The sequence below is a fragment of the Melanaphis sacchari genome, unplaced genomic scaffold (assembly GCF_002803265.2).
Source record: "Melanaphis sacchari strain LSU unplaced genomic scaffold, SCAv2.0 Contig9_pilon_pilon, whole genome shotgun sequence".
In the NCBI taxonomy this organism is placed as follows: Eukaryota; Metazoa; Arthropoda; class Insecta; order Hemiptera; family Aphididae; genus Melanaphis; species Melanaphis sacchari.
The window spans coordinates 2,389,843-2,410,953 of record NW_020271711.1 but is presented as its reverse complement, the minus strand read 5'-3'; the positions used below and the strand labels follow the sequence as shown (position 1 = coordinate 2,410,953).

At 26.3% G+C, this 21,111-nt stretch overlaps 1 protein-coding gene across 1 annotated transcript; it reads left to right on the top strand.

Moving 5' to 3' along the window:
- The first annotated feature begins 15,752 nt into the window (after window positions 1–15,752).
- LOC112603255 (translation factor GUF1 homolog, mitochondrial) lies at window positions 15,753–20,642 on the top strand. Its single transcript, XM_025351755.1, has 10 exons — window positions 15,753–16,227; window positions 16,909–17,263; window positions 17,334–17,602; window positions 17,662–17,901; window positions 17,967–18,094; window positions 18,156–18,293; window positions 18,357–18,571; window positions 19,708–19,836; window positions 19,904–19,987; window positions 20,400–20,642. The coding sequence occupies exons 1-10, from the start codon at window positions 15,938–15,940 to the stop codon at window positions 20,532–20,534; spliced, it is 1,983 nt and encodes a 660-aa protein (XP_025207540.1). The 5' UTR covers window positions 15,753–15,937; the 3' UTR covers window positions 20,535–20,642.
- Window positions 20,643–21,111: the final 469 nt, after the last annotated feature.

The following is a 21,111-nucleotide window of genomic DNA, read 5'->3' as shown; positions in this document are numbered from 1 at the left end:
AATGCACAAGCATCTTTTTGACGTACCAATAACTCTGCTTATATACATTGTAGGAAAAAAATATACGTATCATTGGATAGTTATTGTTGAGTAGGTTTGCACAAAAAATATACACATATAATGACGTTAAGGGAGTTAAAATTTGAAGATAGTAATGTATCAATAGTGATATCAGTCCAGTGAAAAAAATTGTTAAAAAAATTCTAGTATGGTAAGTTAAATAATACGAATCGTAAAAATTAGTAACTTAAGCAATTAATACAAATAAGAAAATTATAGATTTTTGTTGTGTATTATTTTAATGTACACCAAAAGGCATTGTCCTAATGTTTATAACAATAAACTCGAAAATTTAAATATGATATATCTGTTTCATCTGTATAAAACGTTCGTACGAGAAGCACATGCGCTGATATCAAACTGTATGAGCGATAAAAAAAAAAATTTCAATGTTTTAGTGTGTTCATTTTTCAATTAAAACAGATTTGATGGTAAAATACCGACCAATAAGCGATAGGTACACATTTTCAAATATTGTCATATTTTTTTTAATCTATTGAACACAATTATGGGGGAAGGGGGGTTAAGTAAAGAAATTTGTAATATTTGTGAAAAAAATATTATTTGCTAATTCTAAAAACTGATACAGGTCAATTTTCGAGTCACTTGAGTTTTTGTATCCATATAATGTATTGACTCTAGAATTTCTATGTTGAAAATTTAGCAAAACAAAATTTGGTCAGAAAGCCAACAAAAACTGTAGAATATTTGAAAATATGTAGATTTGTCTTGTCTCATTCGTACTGAACAATCAAAAATGTTCGTAATACAGTGATTGACAACTCAAAGAACTATTAGTTATGTTTAAAAATGATTTATGCATTGTTCTTCAAATTATTGTTGATATGATAATATGTATCTCCTACTGTTTGTTGGGTATTAAATTTTACATTCATCCCTGAATTTGTGTAAGGCAACTAAGTGTACAAAAACGACAATGGAGAGGTGAAAATTTGTATACACGGTAATGACTTTGATTCATATTAGTTACGGGGCAGGATTTCTGTAGTTGGTTCGGTTTTTCACAAAGACCACAGTGCGCATTTACAATTAGAGACAATTTATTTGTTATTTTAAAAACTACAATGAAGACTAGACGATGGTGTAGTTAAATGGATGGGTTATCGGTTGTCTCTAAATCTGAACGTCCTTGGCGGCCGTCTTACACAACGTAATGTTGCTGGTGGACTTACACAGCTGATTGTATCTACAACCTGGGTGGCTTCACGCACAATATATTGTTGCTGGTAAACTTTTACGATCACCTCTAGCACCAGTTCCGCGATCAGAAAAGTTGTCGAAAATAAGTAAACCAATAACTACAATAGCTACTGCAGTGCTACATTAACAGCAAAATACATAAAAACCAAGATGTATAATGTCAATATGTTGCACGACCAGAGTGACACAAAGTATTTTACACAAAAAAAATGTAAGACTAATAATGATCATACAAGGCGAAAGTCACAAAGTCTTATTACAATTAAATTTTTTAGCAAAAAACAGTGAAAGTGGGTAAATGTTCACTTTACTAGCGAAACAAAAAGTACGTCAAAATCATGACAAATATTCAAGTTAAACAAAAGAAAAAAATAATAAAAATAATGATGAGGGCATTTTTAAGGTATGGTCTATGCCCTATGGCAGGGATGGGCAACTCACAGTTACTATAGGGCCAATTTTTAGAAATTTAAAATATAGCGGGCCAGAGCATAGAAAGCAAAAAAAAAAAAAAAGGTCATTCAAAATATACATTTTAAATAGCATTTATTTTGTTTATAATGAAATAGGACATAGGTAATACAAAAAGCGTTATTGAAAATAATTTAATTAAATATTTAAATATAAATAGTTATTTGCAGTTTAGTGAGAGTTTTGAGGATGTGTGGCTTCTAATGACAACGCGGCAAAATCGACTTCTATTTCGGACGAAGAAACACGAAGTAGGTGACTTAATGTTTCATCTGTAAGTCGATTTCTACTATACTAGACATTATAGATTATAGAGTATAGACGATAAAGTTTAAAATTGTATACCTATACCTAATGCAATTTGAAAATGTAGCGCGGGCCAGATAAAAAAGGCTCGCGGGCCGGATGCGGCCCGCGGGCCGCCAGTTGCCCACCCCTGCCCTATGGTATTAGGTGTGTGCAAATCAATAATAATAATTATAGTCTATTGGTAATTTTTCCCCCTTTTGAACTGGCGACGCCGCGGAGACTGCTTACGCATCGTTTCCGCGAATGAGTCACTGAGTCTATTGGTAATTACAATAATCTAATCAAACTTAACTTACGAAAAATCAGGTTGTACAGGACGCACTACGTCATCATACCTCAGTCGTTATTTATTTTTGATTATAATAATCATAATGGACACAGGACTGTATCATATAGGTTATATTCTTTTAATATTCGATAAGTATAATTAGTATTTACGGGATTAAAAAGAGTTAAGCCTTAGTAGTAGGCATCAAAAATGATTATCGACGTGTAAAATATAAATAAAATAATTACAATAATATAGTATATGTATATATACTCGTAGTTAAAAAAAAAAATCATCTCACTCACCTTAAAAAAAAAAAACAAAAAAAAAAACGGCTCGTAACTCGAACTGTCCGACGTTAATTCTTATGACTGAACGGCGGCAACCAGATCGCAAGTTTGTTAATCGATAGATCGGAAACGCGATGCGATAACGTTTTACAAGATGGTTGATCCGGAAGCGGTTAACGCGCAAACACGGTGGTTATCGGTGTCGGCGAGCACACGGCGCGAATTGCACTATCGACAACTATAAACGAATTATGGTTTAACGGCAACATTCAGAGCAATGTCTCTCAGATAACTGCGGTATACGTAGGAGAAACCTGTAGAACATGTAACCTCACTTGGTTTACGTTGCTATTAAATACTAACTGCGCACTTAATGGTATCACGGGTTGGCGGCTATCGCGCAATACGCGTAGCGAAGTGCAGCCAACGTCACTTGCGCAGCCAATGTCACTTGCGCGGTACGCTGCGCAGTGTGATGATAATATCAGTCCATGTACACGAAACCCGCGTAGTCGCTACTCAGTGTCGGTTAATTGATCGCAGGAGAAAATGTTTTCGAGTGCCGTTTAGGCGGTGAACGGGTTACACATTTATCCACCAGGTAGTGCTAAATAAACCAGATTTTTTTTTTTTAATAGGTACCTCCATTAGTAAAATTTGACATTCACACTTAGATTGCAGTAAAAGATATCAGAAGCGTGGATAAATTTGATTGTTACGAATCTTAGTGGTATAATTTTGATAAAATGTTATTAACTATAGATTATAAAAAATAAAAGCCTATATTTAAATGTTTAATGAATATTGATAGATAATTATCTCATCTAGATAAAATTAAAATTTGTATTCAATACTTTTTTATAGCATTGAAAAATAATAAATGTTTGAAAATATTGCTTTAGTTTGATTATTTATTTATAAATCAAGTTTTTTTTTTTTGTAATTTTATTTAAACATTTCAAGTAAATGGTCTACTCCTGCTTATCTAGCATCAGTACGGTCGTGGCGCGAGCCAAGTAAAGAAAATATATAGCGGCAGCGCAACAGTGTATAATATTATCTCAAAACAAGAGTTGCCCATTTAAGCAGTGTATGTTTTGGTGATTTTTTTTCTGAACCTAACTATTTACTGAATCAATTAATACCTTGTAAATTGGAAAAATCTCAACATTTTGTGCAAATAATAATATTACCAAAAATCATCAAAATCGGATGGTTAGAAATTAAGTTATGAAAGAAAACGTGCAAACTTTTTAATGAAAAATTATAATTAAATCTACAATCACGGCGGCCGCATCTTAGGTTATAATGTCGACCAGTTACCCCTCTCCATTTCGCATACGCAATCAAGACCTTGGTGGCTTACATAGTAGAAAATTATGAAGCATTTCATTATTGCTATTTCATGACTTCTCATATTTATTACTTTATAAATTTTGTTATTGACTATCGATTCAATGAGTCGTTGGTATGTGTTTCACAGTCTCGTGTGTTCGTCGTGTTATCTGTTTATATCTAACCTTAAATTTATTATATTTTATTTTAAGTAATTGCAATTAGTAAATAATAAATTGTAATTGTAATTGTTAGTTATTATCAGTAAAGTGTTAAAGGAGGAGATCAAAGTGAACAAATGCCTTCGGGCGCCATAGTTTTATAAAAGTAAAGGGTGCATTTATTTGCCCTTAATATGCTACCTGTGACCCCGAAAACCACATATGTTACAATTTTATAAATAATAAACAAAAAATGACACCATGGTGAACGATGACAAAATAAAACTATTTAACCTTTCTCATAGAAAATCCCTGCAAAATTCGTTATATAATTTTATCGATCGTGGACTGTACTGACTATTGACTAAGTACTGTGTATTACCATTGATTATTATAAACACCTACTATAATATATAGTATTTACTATTTATAATCAATGATATTATGAAATACTAAGATAAAATATTGAACCATGGATTTATAAAATTTATTTACTCGTATTATAAGGTCTATTTCAGAATTATGCATTTATAGTACAATCGATACAAAATAGATTAGCATAGAGATAACGGACAATAAAGAAATACCCCTTTCTCTATATTAGGATAATATTGTTAAATATAACTAAATATTTTTAAACTGATATTAGTGATATACTTATATATATATTATTAGTGCTCAAAACTTGATGACCTAAAAATCTTTAAAAAATGCACTCAAAAGTATTAAAATGACTTATAAACATCAAAAAATGACCCTAAAAATACCAAAACATAATATAACATTTTCAAAAATTACGTTTGTTTAAATAATAAATCATTAAATTATCAAAACATTATTGTTTTTAAATTAATAATGTCAGTAATACAAAATAATTAAAAAAAAAAAAAAATCGGTAGTTTTTAGAAAAATAATTAAAGAATTGGGGTGTACAATACTTGTATTGGGGTGTTTTCAAATATTTAGTTTTGTCAAAATAATATAAAAGAAAAATGTAAAAATGCAAATATATCTATAAAACTGCAAAAAATGCATCAAAATCATTAAAAATATGACCGTATCACCAAAAATTACCGAAAAATGCAAAAAAAAATATAAAATAAAAATGGTTTTATTGAATTTACATGATATAAATCACATTTCTGTAAAGACAAGCTTCGTATAAACACATTAGAAAATAAGATGCAAATGCATCAAGTTCCGAACCCTATAGGCTATAAGTCATTATAAGCCTTGATCGTTTATTTTTAAACATTTATGATAATGATTAAAAACAAGACTGTGGGCTGCTACAGAAAATAACTTTGTGGTGTGTAGTAGGAGCTAGGTGAATTGGGTCCGCGATAATTTGGGTTCATTTTGAAAGCGGTAAGTTGAGCCCCGGGTATAAAATGGTAGTAGGTAAGTTGGGTCCCGGCTATAAAAAGGTAATAGGTAAGTTGGGTCCTATATATTGTAAAATTTGACGTTCTATATTACTTATCGTATTGACATTTTTTCCTGGTACACAATTTTTTAATTATTTATACCATATATTATTTATTGAGAACATAATATTATAAAAATCATTTTTATACTTTTTTTCGGGACTTAACTTACCTACAACCTTTTTTTTTTCCAGGACCCAATTTACCGAGATAAGGTCATTTGGGACCCAATTTACCAATCCCAGCGTAGTTAATGGTAATATGGGTGTTTCGTGGAGATTTATTTTAATAAGAAAACAATTATTAGATAAATCGTTAGGTGGATGTGGCACGAAAACATTTTTCCTCAGGTCGCTAAATTGCTTAACAAGGCTCTAGTTATTACTGTGTTCGCACGCAATAATATATTGGTAAAAATGAAAAAAATAATAATAATAAAATTGTAAACAAAAATAATAAATAAATAAAAAATAATATTAATATTAATATGCCAACTAAAATGTACAAAAAAAGAATAAAAACAGAGAAAAGTACTAATTAAATAAAAATAAGAAAATTAATGATAAAATAAATTCTCCCAAAAAACTGTTGTCTTAACAATTTTGTAAGAGATTAAGGCAAATGCATTGTTTCCATTTCATGGACATTTTGAAAAACAGACAAGTCGGCCAATGAGTACTCTCAAAATATCTTTAGATATTGCTAGAATGCAATTTAACGATATTCTTAAATTTATTATGATGGCTAGAAAAGAATTGGCAATATCACAACAAAACACTTCGTTAAACTCAAAAAAAAAAAAAAAAACAGCTAACGGGCTAAGTAAAAATACAACAGATAATTAAGCACTTTAAAAATATGATATCATAAATAAATGCTTAATACATTTAATTAAAGTACATTTATTTTGTTTCAACAATTTATTTACTTGGCGAGAAATTACATACTTTATAAGGCACGGCACACGAAATAGGTGAATAAAATAAACAAAATGCATTACTTGTTCATAAGAATTTAAAATAGGTATTACTATGGACATTTTTAATTAAAATAATTTCTCAACAATTAAATAAATTATCGAAACAAAATAAGTGTGCCTACTTTAATTAAATAAAATTTAAATTTATCTAGTATTTATTTATGATATATTTGTAATGCTTAAATATCTGTTTTTTTTTTCTTTGTAAACCGTTATTTACAAAGAGTTTAACGACCTGTTGTATTTTTGTTGTAATAAAACTGATTATTTGAACAGCGCGTGTAATGTGAAATTACCAATGGAGAGAAAATGTTCGTTAATATAGGATCACTACTACCAATTTAATTAATTAGTATTAATTTTACTTTTAATAAATCGACATCTGGAAAAATAAAATCTCATAAATTAACTTCTACAAGTTAAGATATTCTTTATGATTTAGGATTTAAAACTAAAAGACATGTTTGGAAGCGAAATTTTAAACTTTGATTCGCATTATTCAACAGACTTAAAAATAAGTAGAATACTTATATATAACAGTAACGAAATAAATATATTAGTAGGTACAACAAACATACATGTAGGACGTAGGTATCCGTATCTATACAACTACAGTTACCTAATAAGCTTTATATTTATCGTAGGAAAAATATTGGATCCAACAAAAACAGCATTACGTAATTACAGCTTATCTCTTTTTTATCAAATAGTACGATTGAAAATGAACGGTATAGAAGAGGATAGATCTCGTATTTTTAGTAATAGCAATAAATAGGTATATTAGTTTTCAGTTTGATGAAAAAAAAAAAATTATTATGTACTTGGATTTGGCATTTCGAATAAATATTATTGTTGAAAAAATTCTGATTGGACATATAAAAATAATACAAATTAAAAAAAAAAACTGCAAATAACAAATGTGAATTTAACGCCTTAATTTCGCTGATATGTTGATTAAGAAAATCTTCAAAAAAAAAATGTATGCGTATTTATATATTTGAGAATACAATTGGCATTGACTAAGAGTAGTAGGTTAGTAGATACTAATGTAAATATATTGAGTGCTAAAATCGAACCGTCAGAAACAACTTAATCAGTTCCTCTTACTAAAATTGTAGGTATGGAAAATACCTCATATATTAGTGTGCGTAACAGAAAAAGATTAAAACTTATATGAAAATCATGGAAAGCAAAAAAGTTAATTTATACTGTTGAAATCATTTGATAATTACGAGTACTAGGAACTTGGAAATTCAAAAAGTACCTAAAGTTTGGAATTTAAAAGCATCGTCTAAATTAGAAAAATTTCATTAAGTAGTTATACCTATATAGAAAAGTATTAAAAATAATATTGAGAAAGATTGTAGTGTATTAAATTATTTTAATACGATTAATGTAAAAGTAATCTTAAATTCTATTATGTGCTTTTATTCTGTATAATAAATTTGAACTCAGATTTTAGTAAAAATAATTTCACGTTATATGAAATATAAGATGTATCTCATCATTTAAAAAATAATATTATTAAAAAAAGAGAGTATAATTCAATATCAAGTTTTGATATGTTCGGATCATAAGCCCCATTTCATTATTTTTAGATAGGTGCTACAAAATAAAATAATTGGTACTGCTTTAACTGTCAATATTAATACCTAATGGTAGAAATTGAAGCGACCGAAACCCTTTTAGGCGTATCTGCCTATATTGTTTGCTTATTCACGATCGTATAACAATAATTAAATACGTCTTGTTAACTAGAAAAGTAAAAAAAAATTTGTTATTTGTTACATTAATAATCATTTAAAAATTAAAAATTAAATATTTTATCAAAAAAATCTATATATTTATTTACATTCACATACATATTTTTCTGCAAAGCTCGTATATGTTTACGTGATAAATAGGTGAATAATTTTGCACGAGTAACCATGAATACATGACTGCCCCTTCTAAAATCTATGTAAATGTTCTATGTGTATGTAACTTACGTTACGTACAAAGAAGCTGTTAAGTTTCGAGGAGAAACTCCGCTTTGAAATTCAAACTGTGTCTACGTAAACACAATAATTCCGAATAAAAAGTTTTTGATTTCCCACAGATGCTAAAATGTTTCAAGAGCGAGAAATAATTCTCACTTGAATAATTATTGATTCCTCTGTAACACTAAAAAAGATGTTTAGAATAAACTTTAACTTCTTTTTCTTACTTATAAGTTATAACTAAAGATTAGATATTCGGATTTAATTGATATTGCAACTTTTTTTGAATTTAAGATAAATAAAATCTGACCAAATATGTATACGATTTATATTAATTACAGTTTTTCTATTTAATTTTATGTTGCAGTTTATTGCAATTTTTTGCAATTTTGAATATTTTACGTAATTAAATGTACAAATCAATATTTTTTAACTAATTTTATAATATAAAAATAATAACATAGCGGATTTTCATTATTGGTTAGATTATAATTGATCCAATATTTATAGTTATACATGGCGATATGGACTTCTATTGCACCATAAAGCCTTTAATTATTAAGAGCCATTATCAATATATATATATATAAACATAATTTTATTATCATCGGTATTATCCGATATGGATAATTTTAGCTTACTATAATGTTCGCTATAAATGTCAGTTAGTTGGCGTATCCACTAGTGCGTCTGTCACTGTATTACTGTATAGTGTCATGTTCACCGTTTGTTTTTAAATACCTACGTGAAGTCATGCCTAAAATAAAAACAATTTTAAAAAGTCAAATTTCAAAATGAATTGCTTCTTACAATGAAAATAAGGAAGTGCTTTCATCAGATGGAAAGGTTATACTTTGCTTTGTTTGTGAAAAATCTGTATCTACTGAAAAAAAAAATATATCTATTAGATCATCATTTCAAAATAAGTAAGTTTAGTATCTTGCACTCATACTACAATGTAACATATTTACTATACATTAATTCAAAAATACTTGTATGTTTATTTTAGTTTAACACATAAATGCATTATAAAGGAATAATAAATAACAAAAACAACTTTTCATTATTAATTCGAATAACAAAAATGTATTTTTTGAAGATTTATGTAATGATGCATTTGTTTTTGCAAATATTCCTTTGCATAAACTGGACAATCATGTGTTAAAATCATTTTTGGAAAAGCAGGCAATACTATCCCGGACGAAAGTACTTTGAAAAAAATTACAAACCAAATATTTATAAAAGTAGTGTAATGGACCAAATAATTAGTGATATCGGAAATAATTACGTTTACTTAATTGTTGATGAGACGACCCATCCAAGAGTTTTGTACAGAATATTTTTTAACTTCTCATATTATAATAAAATATACTATTTTGGTTAAGGTTTGGTTATTGCAAATTTATTAATTGAAAAATTAGATGAGACACCTAGTAAATCATATTTAGTTTCGTGTAAACAACTAGAATCTACCAATTATGGAACTATTTGTCATCTTATTAATTCTTCTTTAAAAATATTTCTTGGTATGTTAAACAAATAGTATTCCTTTTTATTAGCGATGTTGGTACTTACATTATTATAGCAGCAAAAACATAAAAAATATTTTTCCTAAAAATGATTCATAGTACCTACATGTATGTGGCGCACACAATCAATAGAGTTCTAAGGAAAATTCGAGAAATATATCCTGACATAAATAGATTAATTAACAATGATAATAAATTTAATATTTAAAATCTAAATACAAAGTAACTTATGTCATTTATTTTAGGAAAAAAAACTTTCTTAAAAGCATCATCGAGAATCAATAAATATAGAAAAGAAATTCCGGGTATACCTTTATCTCCCAAACCTATTATAATAAGGTGGGGAACGTCCAAACATGGTTAAATTCTGCACTTTTCTATGCAAATAATTTTGAAAAATTTGGAAATGTGATTGACAGTTTAAAAGACGATGCTATCAATGTGGAAAAACTGAAACAGCTTGAACAAAATAATATAATGAAATGTGATTTAGCTTTCATAAAATTACACGTATCCGAGCCATCTATTAATCTTACTAACTTTGAAGAATCGAATAGTGAACTACTTGAAAGTGTGAATATGTTTAGAGAAATTGAAGGTATTTTAACAAATATTCCTGGTCCAGATGGGAAAAAAATTAAAGAGAAATTTATGTATGTAATTGAAAAAAATGAAGGGTATAAAACTATTAAATCTTATTATGAAGTCATGTTAGGTAAAAAAGATGTTTATTTAGACATAACGCCTACCTAATTGAATTGTTTTAAATATGCACTAATAACTAGTGTAGACGTAGAACGTAGTTTTTCTTTGTACAAACATATTTTAAGTAATTAGAAGATTTAATTTTAATGAATATAATTTAGAAATGTATCTTATTATTAATTTTAATTAAAAAAAAGAAACATTTATCTAATTTTTTGTTATAAATTTTGAATTTTTATTGTGTAATTTATTATACAACTTCTACGTATTTTTTGGTGCAATTATACAATTTTAGTGTGTTTTTAATGCAATTAAATCCGGTCTCTACTTATAACTTAAGTTAATAATTATAAATGAAATCCTATTTTAAGCTTCATTTATCAAGTGTTCAAGTAGTCCATAATTGATACTATAATACTTATAAAAAAAGTAAGAAAGTGGGTATCGCTCTGCTGTGTAGTAGGAGCGGAGAGTAAGTCACTATAATGGATGAGTTAAATTTGAATGCAATGATAGGTATTACTGTATACGAAAAACTATTCTCAACGGAAATTCAACCTATATTTACATTAAAATATATTTTATTTTGGTACAAGTAATTTATTTTTCAAGTAGAGTTTAGAACAAGTTGCATACTTCCATACGGCAAGGTTAATCAATTTTTTCCAAAAACTTCAAATGCATATATAAAAAAAACAGTACCAATGTATTTTGATAAGTTTTGAATGACTGTATGACATACTTTTGAGGAATCTCTTATTACATTTTCAAGTATTTTGCTCCAGCTACAATTTTTTTATCAATGTTTATAAAAAATAACTTTAAAAAAAACGTATACTTCAAATACCTATGACTAGTATAAAAATTAGTGAAATATTTCAAAAAGAAAATTATATAAAGAAAATGCCAATCTCAACTACTGGTGTAAAAGTTTCAAGTTTCTACTACTTATACTTTTTGAATAACAACAATAAATATCTTAAATCGTTTTAGAATATAATATATCGTTATTTTACGCAAATTCGTAAAAATTTAAATTTCATACGCTCATAAATTTTTTTCTATTTTGACACTGGAGTTTTTGTTTTTTAACCCTTAAGTCTAAATTACAAAAATTTTATGAATTTTTAACTTCAAAATTCCTTGCTAATTTTTGCGATTTTGACATAGTTGGTAAAAATTTGGAATTTAAACGCTTGTAACAAAAATTGTAAATAACAATTTTTGATTTGTTTTTACTACGATAAGTATAACTTATAATAAATCTTGTATTACATTTTAAAGATTTTTTTTTAATTGGCATTTCAAAAAAAAAAGCTTAGAAAAATCATAAATTTTAATTGTCTATAAATCGTTTTAAAAAAGTAAAAATGTTTTTAAAATTTAATCATAAATAGTTAACGCTAATTTAAACATTTGGTGAAAATTTAAAGTATTTACAATGATTCGTATTTGAGTATTTGAGTTACAGCAAGATAAAAAAAATCGATTTTATCAAAAACTGATTATGTGTCAAAATTCCTATTTTTCGGTTATTTTTTTAGGGTTTTTCTTTATACTTTTAAAAACAACTGGACATTTTTAACTTTTGCCCCCCCCCCCCCAAAGTACCACTATATTCACTTTCCTTTTTAAAATGGGGCTGAAATCAAAGATCAAAGCACTGTTACTACTCTAAAACGTGATGATAGATACAAAAAAAAATTAAAAATTAAAAAATAGCATACATTATTGTAAAATTAATAAATTGATCACTCCGTTTAGAATCTAAAAGAAGAAAATGTCATTTAATTAAAACAACTTGTCTTGGTTATACTCGTATTATTAATGTTAAGTTATACAGTAGCCAGTAAGGTCTCGTTAATCCGAACAAAATTGGGGAAAGGGATCATTCGGATTAGCGATTTGTTCGGATTACTTATGAGTTATACTTGAAAAAAATCAATTTTCTTGCAATTTAAATTTTGAAATATGTTCTGATGTATACAATAATATATTATATTTAATTATGAATTTTGATACACCTGTAGTATAGCGATGGGGCTATTTCCAAGCCCGTCCGGATTACCGCGTGTTTTGGATTAGCCAGTGTTCGGACTAACGAGACTCTACTGTAGATACGTTGGTATAAATTAATAAGTAATAAATAACAAATAACATAATTAACTCAAAAATGTATACTTAATATAGAGAAATATATTAACTAGATTTAATTTAAAATAAGTTTTAAATAATTACTTATACCTAAATAACGTTTTAAAGTAAAAATCAACTATGTTTCGTGTGTGTAACATAAATATAACAAAAATGGACAAAGCTTCATACTAAGATAACATTAACTAAATTATCTAAATAATTTAGTTAATGTTATAAAAAATGAAATGAAATACTTAGGTCATAATATAATATGATACATACCTAATATTTGTCACTCAATTATGCCATCACTTTATAATAGAATTTAGTACCTACCTAAAAGCTTGACTTAGAAAAAATTCTCAAGTAAGGTTAATAGACTTTTAGTATAAATCGAATAGATGCTCCTCAAATTCATTCAATATAAATCAAATACACACATTTAGTATTAATATAAATGGAATACAAAATTAAAAAAAAAACTTAAACATTTCTTTATACCTATTAGAACTGTAAGTTACTCCATTGCAAATTCATCATAGTAGACATAACTTACTGTTTTCTAATTTCTAAGAGTAAACATTTTAACACACTACAATATACAAATTTAAATTATTTATTGAAATTTGGAATACAAACAACTTCTTAAAGATAGCATCACATATTTTACAATATTATTTATTACCTTATTAAATATTTATATTTAAGATAATATATAAAATATTTAAATGGCATAATTAAGTACATATCATTGTAAATACAATTAAATAAACCGAGATTTGAATAATATTAACAAAATAAATTATAATAATTCAAAAAAAATAATTAAATTATTTTTTGCAAAAGTGTATTTTTTTTTTTTTACTAATTTTTCTATGATATATTAGTACATACTAATTTAATGCAAAAAAAAAGATTACTATAAAGTATAAATATATTTGACTATAGGAAATAGTTATTTATTCATTCAATATTTTTTAATTAATTTAAAGTATAACATTTTTTTATAATTTAGTTAAATTAATCTTTAAAATAATGTGTCACAAAGATAATGTAATTAACTGTTTTAAGTAGTACAAACAATTTTATTTGGTATTTTATAAAATAATCAAAGAATCATAACCATGACATAATTTAGAATTTTTAATAGTTCTGAAAATATAGGCTAAACCTGTGAAAACCAAATTGATTGATAAGAAACGTTTTATTAGGTAATTTAATTGTAGATACTATTGAATATTTTTTCAGAAATTAGTTACACAATTGACTCTTAAATTACTTTTAAACTATAGTATATTTGAAATACATTTAATAGGTACTCAAACACAAATGTTAAAAAAAGTTTTCCACTAAAAAAACATTTAAGATTTGTTATTTAAAAACTCTATAGATTTTATAATTTATACTAATTATAATAAATAAGTACCTAAGTGTATTGTTTATTCAATCAAAATTTTCATAACCTTACACCAATAACATTTTTTCAGAAAATAAAATTGATACAAGTGTCTAGATTAATATATACTGTCATATTGTATCATTAAAATTGATAAAAAAAGTTGATTTAGTAAACTTGACTAAAGAACTAGAATTTTTGAAAAGTGATATATTGAATATTACTAATAATTTATAATTAACAATAGGTATTTATAACCAATGGTCATACACTCATACTTATATAGAGTTAAACCAAAACTTAAATTTAAAGATGATACAGAAATTATATGTACTTAGGCCTATTATATTTATTTGTAAACATTATCTTTTATGAGATCCTGGAATTCCAGTGTCTGCCTGATTTTATTTAACTAGAAAACATTATAGAATAAGATTTGTGCCGTTTTAAAAATTACAAAGTTTTACGATATCATATATTTTATCTAATATATACCTAATCAAATAACTTCAAAAAATAAAATGATTAGGTATCACCTTATGGATAATATGGATCATGCATCTAAATATCATGTCTGTAGATTTGTAACTGACAAAAAATTGTGTATTGATACTAGATTGCTTGAGGTATGAAATAATTTAAGTCTCAAAATAATAATAATAGTAGTAATAATATAAAATAAACGTGACGTAATATTTTTTTTTTTTAATAAAAATATTTCTAAACCCACAAAAATACAATATAGATTATTAGACTGGTATGAAGATTGAAGGTGCTTACTATAACTTATGAAAGTCATGTCGGAAAAGGCCTATTTTGGGCTCACCTGTATTGATCCTTTTCCTACTCTAGTCAAGCGATGCGCATTGTCATGTTTCCACAGTTCACGCATCCTTGCAGTTCATATTATATGCGTATGATGATCTAAGTACCTCTTGGTGTTCAAAAGACATCCTACTCAATCTGTTTACTATTATGACATGTTTCTGTAATTCTGTGTTGTTAATTGCATCTAACGTGTTGCATTGTATCTACATGAAATGCATTCTATGAGAGAATTGTTCACACTTTTTATTGTTATCCCCGACTTAAACATGACTTTTATATAGTTTGTGTAAATCGATGTTGGGATCTACCTCCTTAATTACATGTTGTTGTAATGGAATTGTATGTGTAAACCTACATCACAATACCTATTGTATTGTACTTTAGGATATCAGAGCATATAGCAGAATATGGAAGTGAAGAACAATGTCAGCTGTTAGTTTTGGTCTGTTTGCCGTTGTAGTGTAGTTGTAGTGTAGTCGCATACTGACGCAGGTACTAGTGGTAATACGCTTTAAAACTTTTCAACTTTTCAAACGGTTTTCCAGAATTGATAAAGTGATAACTAGTTATCGTTTTGTAAATTTTCATGCTCGACGTATAGTCAATTTATCACCTTATCACGAAATGTCCGAAGTGATAAACGGTGAATAGTGGGTGATAGTAGTACGGCACCAGGCTACAAGTCGGCGAAATGGTGATTGTGAACGTTGATTTCGGAAATCACGATTTAATAATTAAAATTATTCATGTTAACTGTAATTTATAACTTATTAAAATAATTAGTTGTACGTAATTGTTTGGTTTTGTTCTCCTGCATCGGGTAGACAATTCGTTTTTAGGAATATGAAAGTGATATTTAGGATATTAAGACCCTATGGACCAAGAATTTTGAACGAATACAGTGGCAGTTCATCGTTTCTGTTCGTGGGATATCGGCGTTATTCAGTGAACACTGAAGGAAAAACAGAAAAAACAGAAGTACCACTCAAGTATCAGAATATACCAAGTGAAAACATTCGTAACTTTAGCATCATAGCCCATGTAGACCACGGCAAGAGCACATTGGCTGATCGACTACTAGAACTGACAAATACCATTTGCATCGAGGAAGGCAAAGCGCAAGTGTTGGACAGGTAAAAATAATTTTAATTTATGATAATGATTAATCACGTTTGAATTAAAATGTTTGTTGAAAAAGGTGTTAATATAGTTAGTGTATTATTGATTAAACTCTGAGAAAAAAAAAATTAAAATATTTAATAGATTGGTAGGTAAATTTAAATAATTTATTAATGTCAATAATTAAAGTTTTAAATTTATAAGTATATTTTTTTTATCTTATGCTTTAAGCTATTAATATTTCACTTACTGTATAAAATATGGTTATGGTCAACATTACATGTATTATTAAATATCTGATATATTCAAATAAAACAGTAATCAATAAAAGTATTTTCTTTTACATTTCAAATATTATTTAATATATTTGAAAAAAATAAGTTTTTGCTATAATAGTTTTAAATATTTAAGAATTATTACTACTTGTTTATTTATTTATTTATTTGAATTTATAAATTATGCATGTTAAAATTTATTGTGAATAATGAACTAATGCAATGTTAGTAAAATAACATAGTAGGTAGATAATATATTTTGTACCATTAGTACAAAAATTGATATGTACAATTTTTAATTGACTTAAAATTCTTAGAATTTATTTATCATAGTATTTGAATAAAACATTAAACCATTTTAGATATCTAACCACATTAAATTTTGTAAAAAGTTATTTATTATTTATTTATTCATTCTAGGTTACAAGTAGAAAAAGAAAGAGGTATAACAGTGAAAGCTCAAACAGCTTCATTGTTTTATAAAAGCAAAATAGATGACCAATTATACCTGTTAAATTTAATTGATACACCTGGTCACGTTGATTTTTCCAATGAGGTTTCTCGATCATTATCAGCATGTCAAGGTGTTATACTTTTAGTAGATGCTAACCAAGGAGTTCAAGCTCAGACAGTGGCTAATTTTTATTTGGCCTTTTGTCAGAATCTAATTATTGTACCTGTATTAAATAAAGTTGATTTAAAAAATGCTAATCCAGAAAAAGTAGAAGAACAACTGCGTGTATTGTTTGACGTTGAGCCAGAAACTGTCTTAAGGGTAAAGTTTGTGTCAATGAATTATTATAAAATAATTATTTTTTAATTATAAAATTACAAAATGCATATAGATATCAGCCAAGAATGGGACTGGTGTGGAAGATTTATTAGAATCTATTGTCACGCGATTACCACCTCCAGTTGCTAATCGCCAAGCACCATTCAAAGCTTTAATTTTTGATAGTTGGTTTGACAAATATCGTGGTGCTGTAGTTCTTATTTATGTTCAAGATGGATGTGTTAAAGAAGGTGATATAATAACAACTGTGTACTCTCAAACAACATATACAGTGAAAAATGTTGGAATACTTAGACCTACAGAATTTAATACAGGAACATTGTAAGGATATAATTTTTATAAAATATATTTTAAATTAACATTTTTAATACATTTTATAGAGTTGGTGGACAAGTTGGATTTCTCACGTGTAATATAAGATCAGCAAAAGATGCCCATATTGGAGATACTATACATTTGAAAGATGAACCAGTTGAACCATTTCCTGGATTTAAACCTGCTCAACCAATGGTATTTGCTGGATTATTCCCTATGGATCAATCATTACACATGGAAATGAGAAGTGCTTTAGAACGACTAACACTCAATGATTCAGCTGTTAGCATAACAACTGAGTCAAGGTACAAAAAAAATTAAAAAATAAACAATTATTTTTATTTTTACATCATCTATTTATTTACACTAGTCCAGCACTAGGTCTTGGTTGGAGATTAGGTTTCCTCGGCTTGCTCCATTTAGATGTATTTAATCAAAGATTAGAACAAGAATACAATGCCCAAGCCATTATGACAGCGCCTAGTGTAACATATAAAGGTTTTTTTTATCTAAACTTTTTAAAATATTGATTACTTTTTTAATATAAAAAATATTTCAGCCAAAGTGACATCAAAAAAATTAATTGAAAAGTATGGTAGTGATGAATTTTGTTTTTCTAATCCATTGGATTTCCCTGATCCAACTTTCACTGTAGCACTTTATGAACCGTTTATTCTTGGCACTATTATAACTCCAGGTAAAAATAAACAGTAATTATTAATATATATTTTTTTTATTAATGGTATAATTTAAATAACAGATGAATATTTGGGAGGTGTTTTGTCATTATGTATGGAGAAAAGAGGTGTACAAAAATCATCGACTAATATTGACAACACCAGAATAATGATTCAGTGTTATTTTCCATTAAATGAAATTGTTATAGATTTTCACGATACACTTAAATCAATTACATCAGGTTTTGGAAGTTTTAGTTATGAAGATCATGGATATGAACTTTCAAATTTAGTAAAAGTATAATAAATTACAAATATTATAAATTTGAATTGTATTATATACTTAGTACATAGGTATATTACATTCGTGTTATAATAAATTTAATATTATCTATTAAAATTTATTTAAGTAAATTTTAAATTCTATTTTACTATATTGAATTTATTTCTTCAAATATTTTTTTTTACTCAGTTTAAATTATCTAGAATTGTTCTTAATATAAAAAACATCACAAAATCTTATCTTTTTACATAATATTCTGTTGGTAATATAATTGATGTTAATTTTCAATACTGTTTTTTATATGTAATCATAGTTTAAATGATAAAATTGATTAATCACATAATAATTTACATTTTATTTTAAATGATATAAATGTCGTCAGTTGAATATTTTTATCTTGATAATAATCTAAAATATAAATATATTAATACGCCAATATCTTGCTGAACTCATTATTGGTGAAAGCATGTCACATTAAAAATATTGAAAAAAAGATATTTTTCAAATTAAACCTATGTACTAGTTCTCAACTTATGTTAGAGAGTTTTGTTGGAAAAAATATGAATTAATAATGGAAGTAATATGGTAAAAGAAATACCTCATTAGTGGTTTAATAATATTTTTATTGTAAAACTTAATAGTTAACACTCAATTATTTAAATAGTAAATAAAATAATAAACATTAAGATATCACTGCTAACAAGTTTTCATAACATAGTATTAATTTAATCTATTAATAATTATTTTTTAACTTCTAATATTTGAAATGGTGTAGCTGGACACTCTTTTTACTGAGGCAAACCTATTTAATGTTTAACTTAACCTTTTCTTATTGTATTGTAAAGATATAGATTATAAATATATTTTTTTTATAATAAAATTATAAAAAAAATCTTTTATTTTGTAAAAAATGTAAGTTTAGCTGTCAAAATCCTTAAGCAAAGTTTTACTGGTATTTAAAATTAGGAAATTTATGGCGAAAAAAATATATTTGAGTTAATACGATTTACTAAACAAAATAGTGTTTAAAATTAATACTATTTAAATACATAAAGTAAAGTATTTGTCAAGTATTATTTTAAATGTAATATTAAATATATTAAACACTTTTATACAATTCTTATTTCTTACACAAAAATTCATGTTTTTAGTTGAGTATTTTGCTTAATGGAAATGTCGTTGAAGAGCTTGGAACTATAGTTCATTCAAGTAAAGCTGTAAGTCTTGGACGTAAAATGGTATTGAAATTAGTAGAGATGGTTCCAAGACAAATGTTTCAGGTAATAATTTTAAGTACGAATTAATCATTGATACTTTTATCAACTAACTGGAATTGAAATATCATAGATTGCCATTCAAGCTTCAGTCAAAGGTAAAATAATTGCAAGAGAAACATTAAAACCTTATCGCAAAGATGTAACATCTAAACTTGTAAGTTCACTATCATATTTGTACTTTTATAATTATTTCAATACAAATTATAAGATAAAAATAATTACTTTACTTAAAATCAAATTGTGCTATATTCGTTTTTTTTTCATTTATCATGTTGAGTTAATCAAGGATACTTAAATTGTATTTTTCAACAATTAAATATTAACATGACTAAATTCACACATAACAATATTTTTTGGGTTATACTTTATTGATCTAATATTCTAATACAATACTGTTATATTATATACTATTTAACTCAATATTATATTTATTATCTAAATTATTTTTTACAAGTACTCTAAAGTTGAATGGTTACTTAGCATTACTACTATGTTTTAACATTTATTTTAATTAGTACTATTAAGTAATGATATTAATGTCTTACAACTTTTTCTTTATTTTATAGTGTGGAAAACGCGGTGGTGATATTACAAGAAAAATGAAACTTCTAAAACAACAATCAGATGCTAAAAAAAAAATGAAAATGGTTGGAAATATTGAAATCCCCCGAGATACATTCATTAATGTTCTTAAACGTTGACAATTTTATGTATTATTCTATATACTGTCAATTTGAATCTGTATGAAGTGTTTATTTTTGTTGTAATTTACAATTATAAATAGTAGTCAATAAATATTGTTAACAAATTTTATTGAACTTTTAATTTTGAATCTAAGCTGTATTAATTATTAATTATGCTAATGTATAGCTCATTTGTGTTTTTTTCTTTCCATGCAGTTTTTAAATTAATTTTTTGGTATTTAAATTTCTGGTATAGCATTAAAAAAGCAGCATTTTCAGACTTAATTCTGTTAAAATTTAAAAAGTAGGTCATTATTAATTGTTTTTAATTATTTTAAATTGAGAATTTAACAGATTTTCATTTCTTCAATATTTAAAAGCTCAAATAATAAAATAAAGTAATGAAAAATTAAAATCAATTAATATAAAACACTGCAGTATTGTGTACAGTACTATAAAAGTAATTTATAATAATCTATGCGAGTACATAAAAAATATATGTAGGGGTCGCTAAAAAATTGAAATTTTAAAAGGGAGGTCGCCACAGTAAAAAGGTTGAGAGACGCTGTTATAAATAATAAGTTAAATTTTTATA

Bases quoted from the DNA above. Each gene is read 5' to 3' on its own strand.
- LOC112603255 (XM_025351755.1), top strand. From the start codon at position 15,938: ATGAAAGTGATATTTAGGATATTAAGACCCTATGGACCAAGAATTTTG. The intron at 18,572-19,707 runs GTATAATAAATT...TCATGTTTTTAG, and splicing joins AACTTTCAAATTTAGTAAAA to TTGAGTATTTTGCTTAATGG. The intron at 19,837-19,903 runs GTAATAATTTTA...GAAATATCATAG, and splicing joins TTCCAAGACAAATGTTTCAG to ATTGCCATTCAAGCTTCAGT.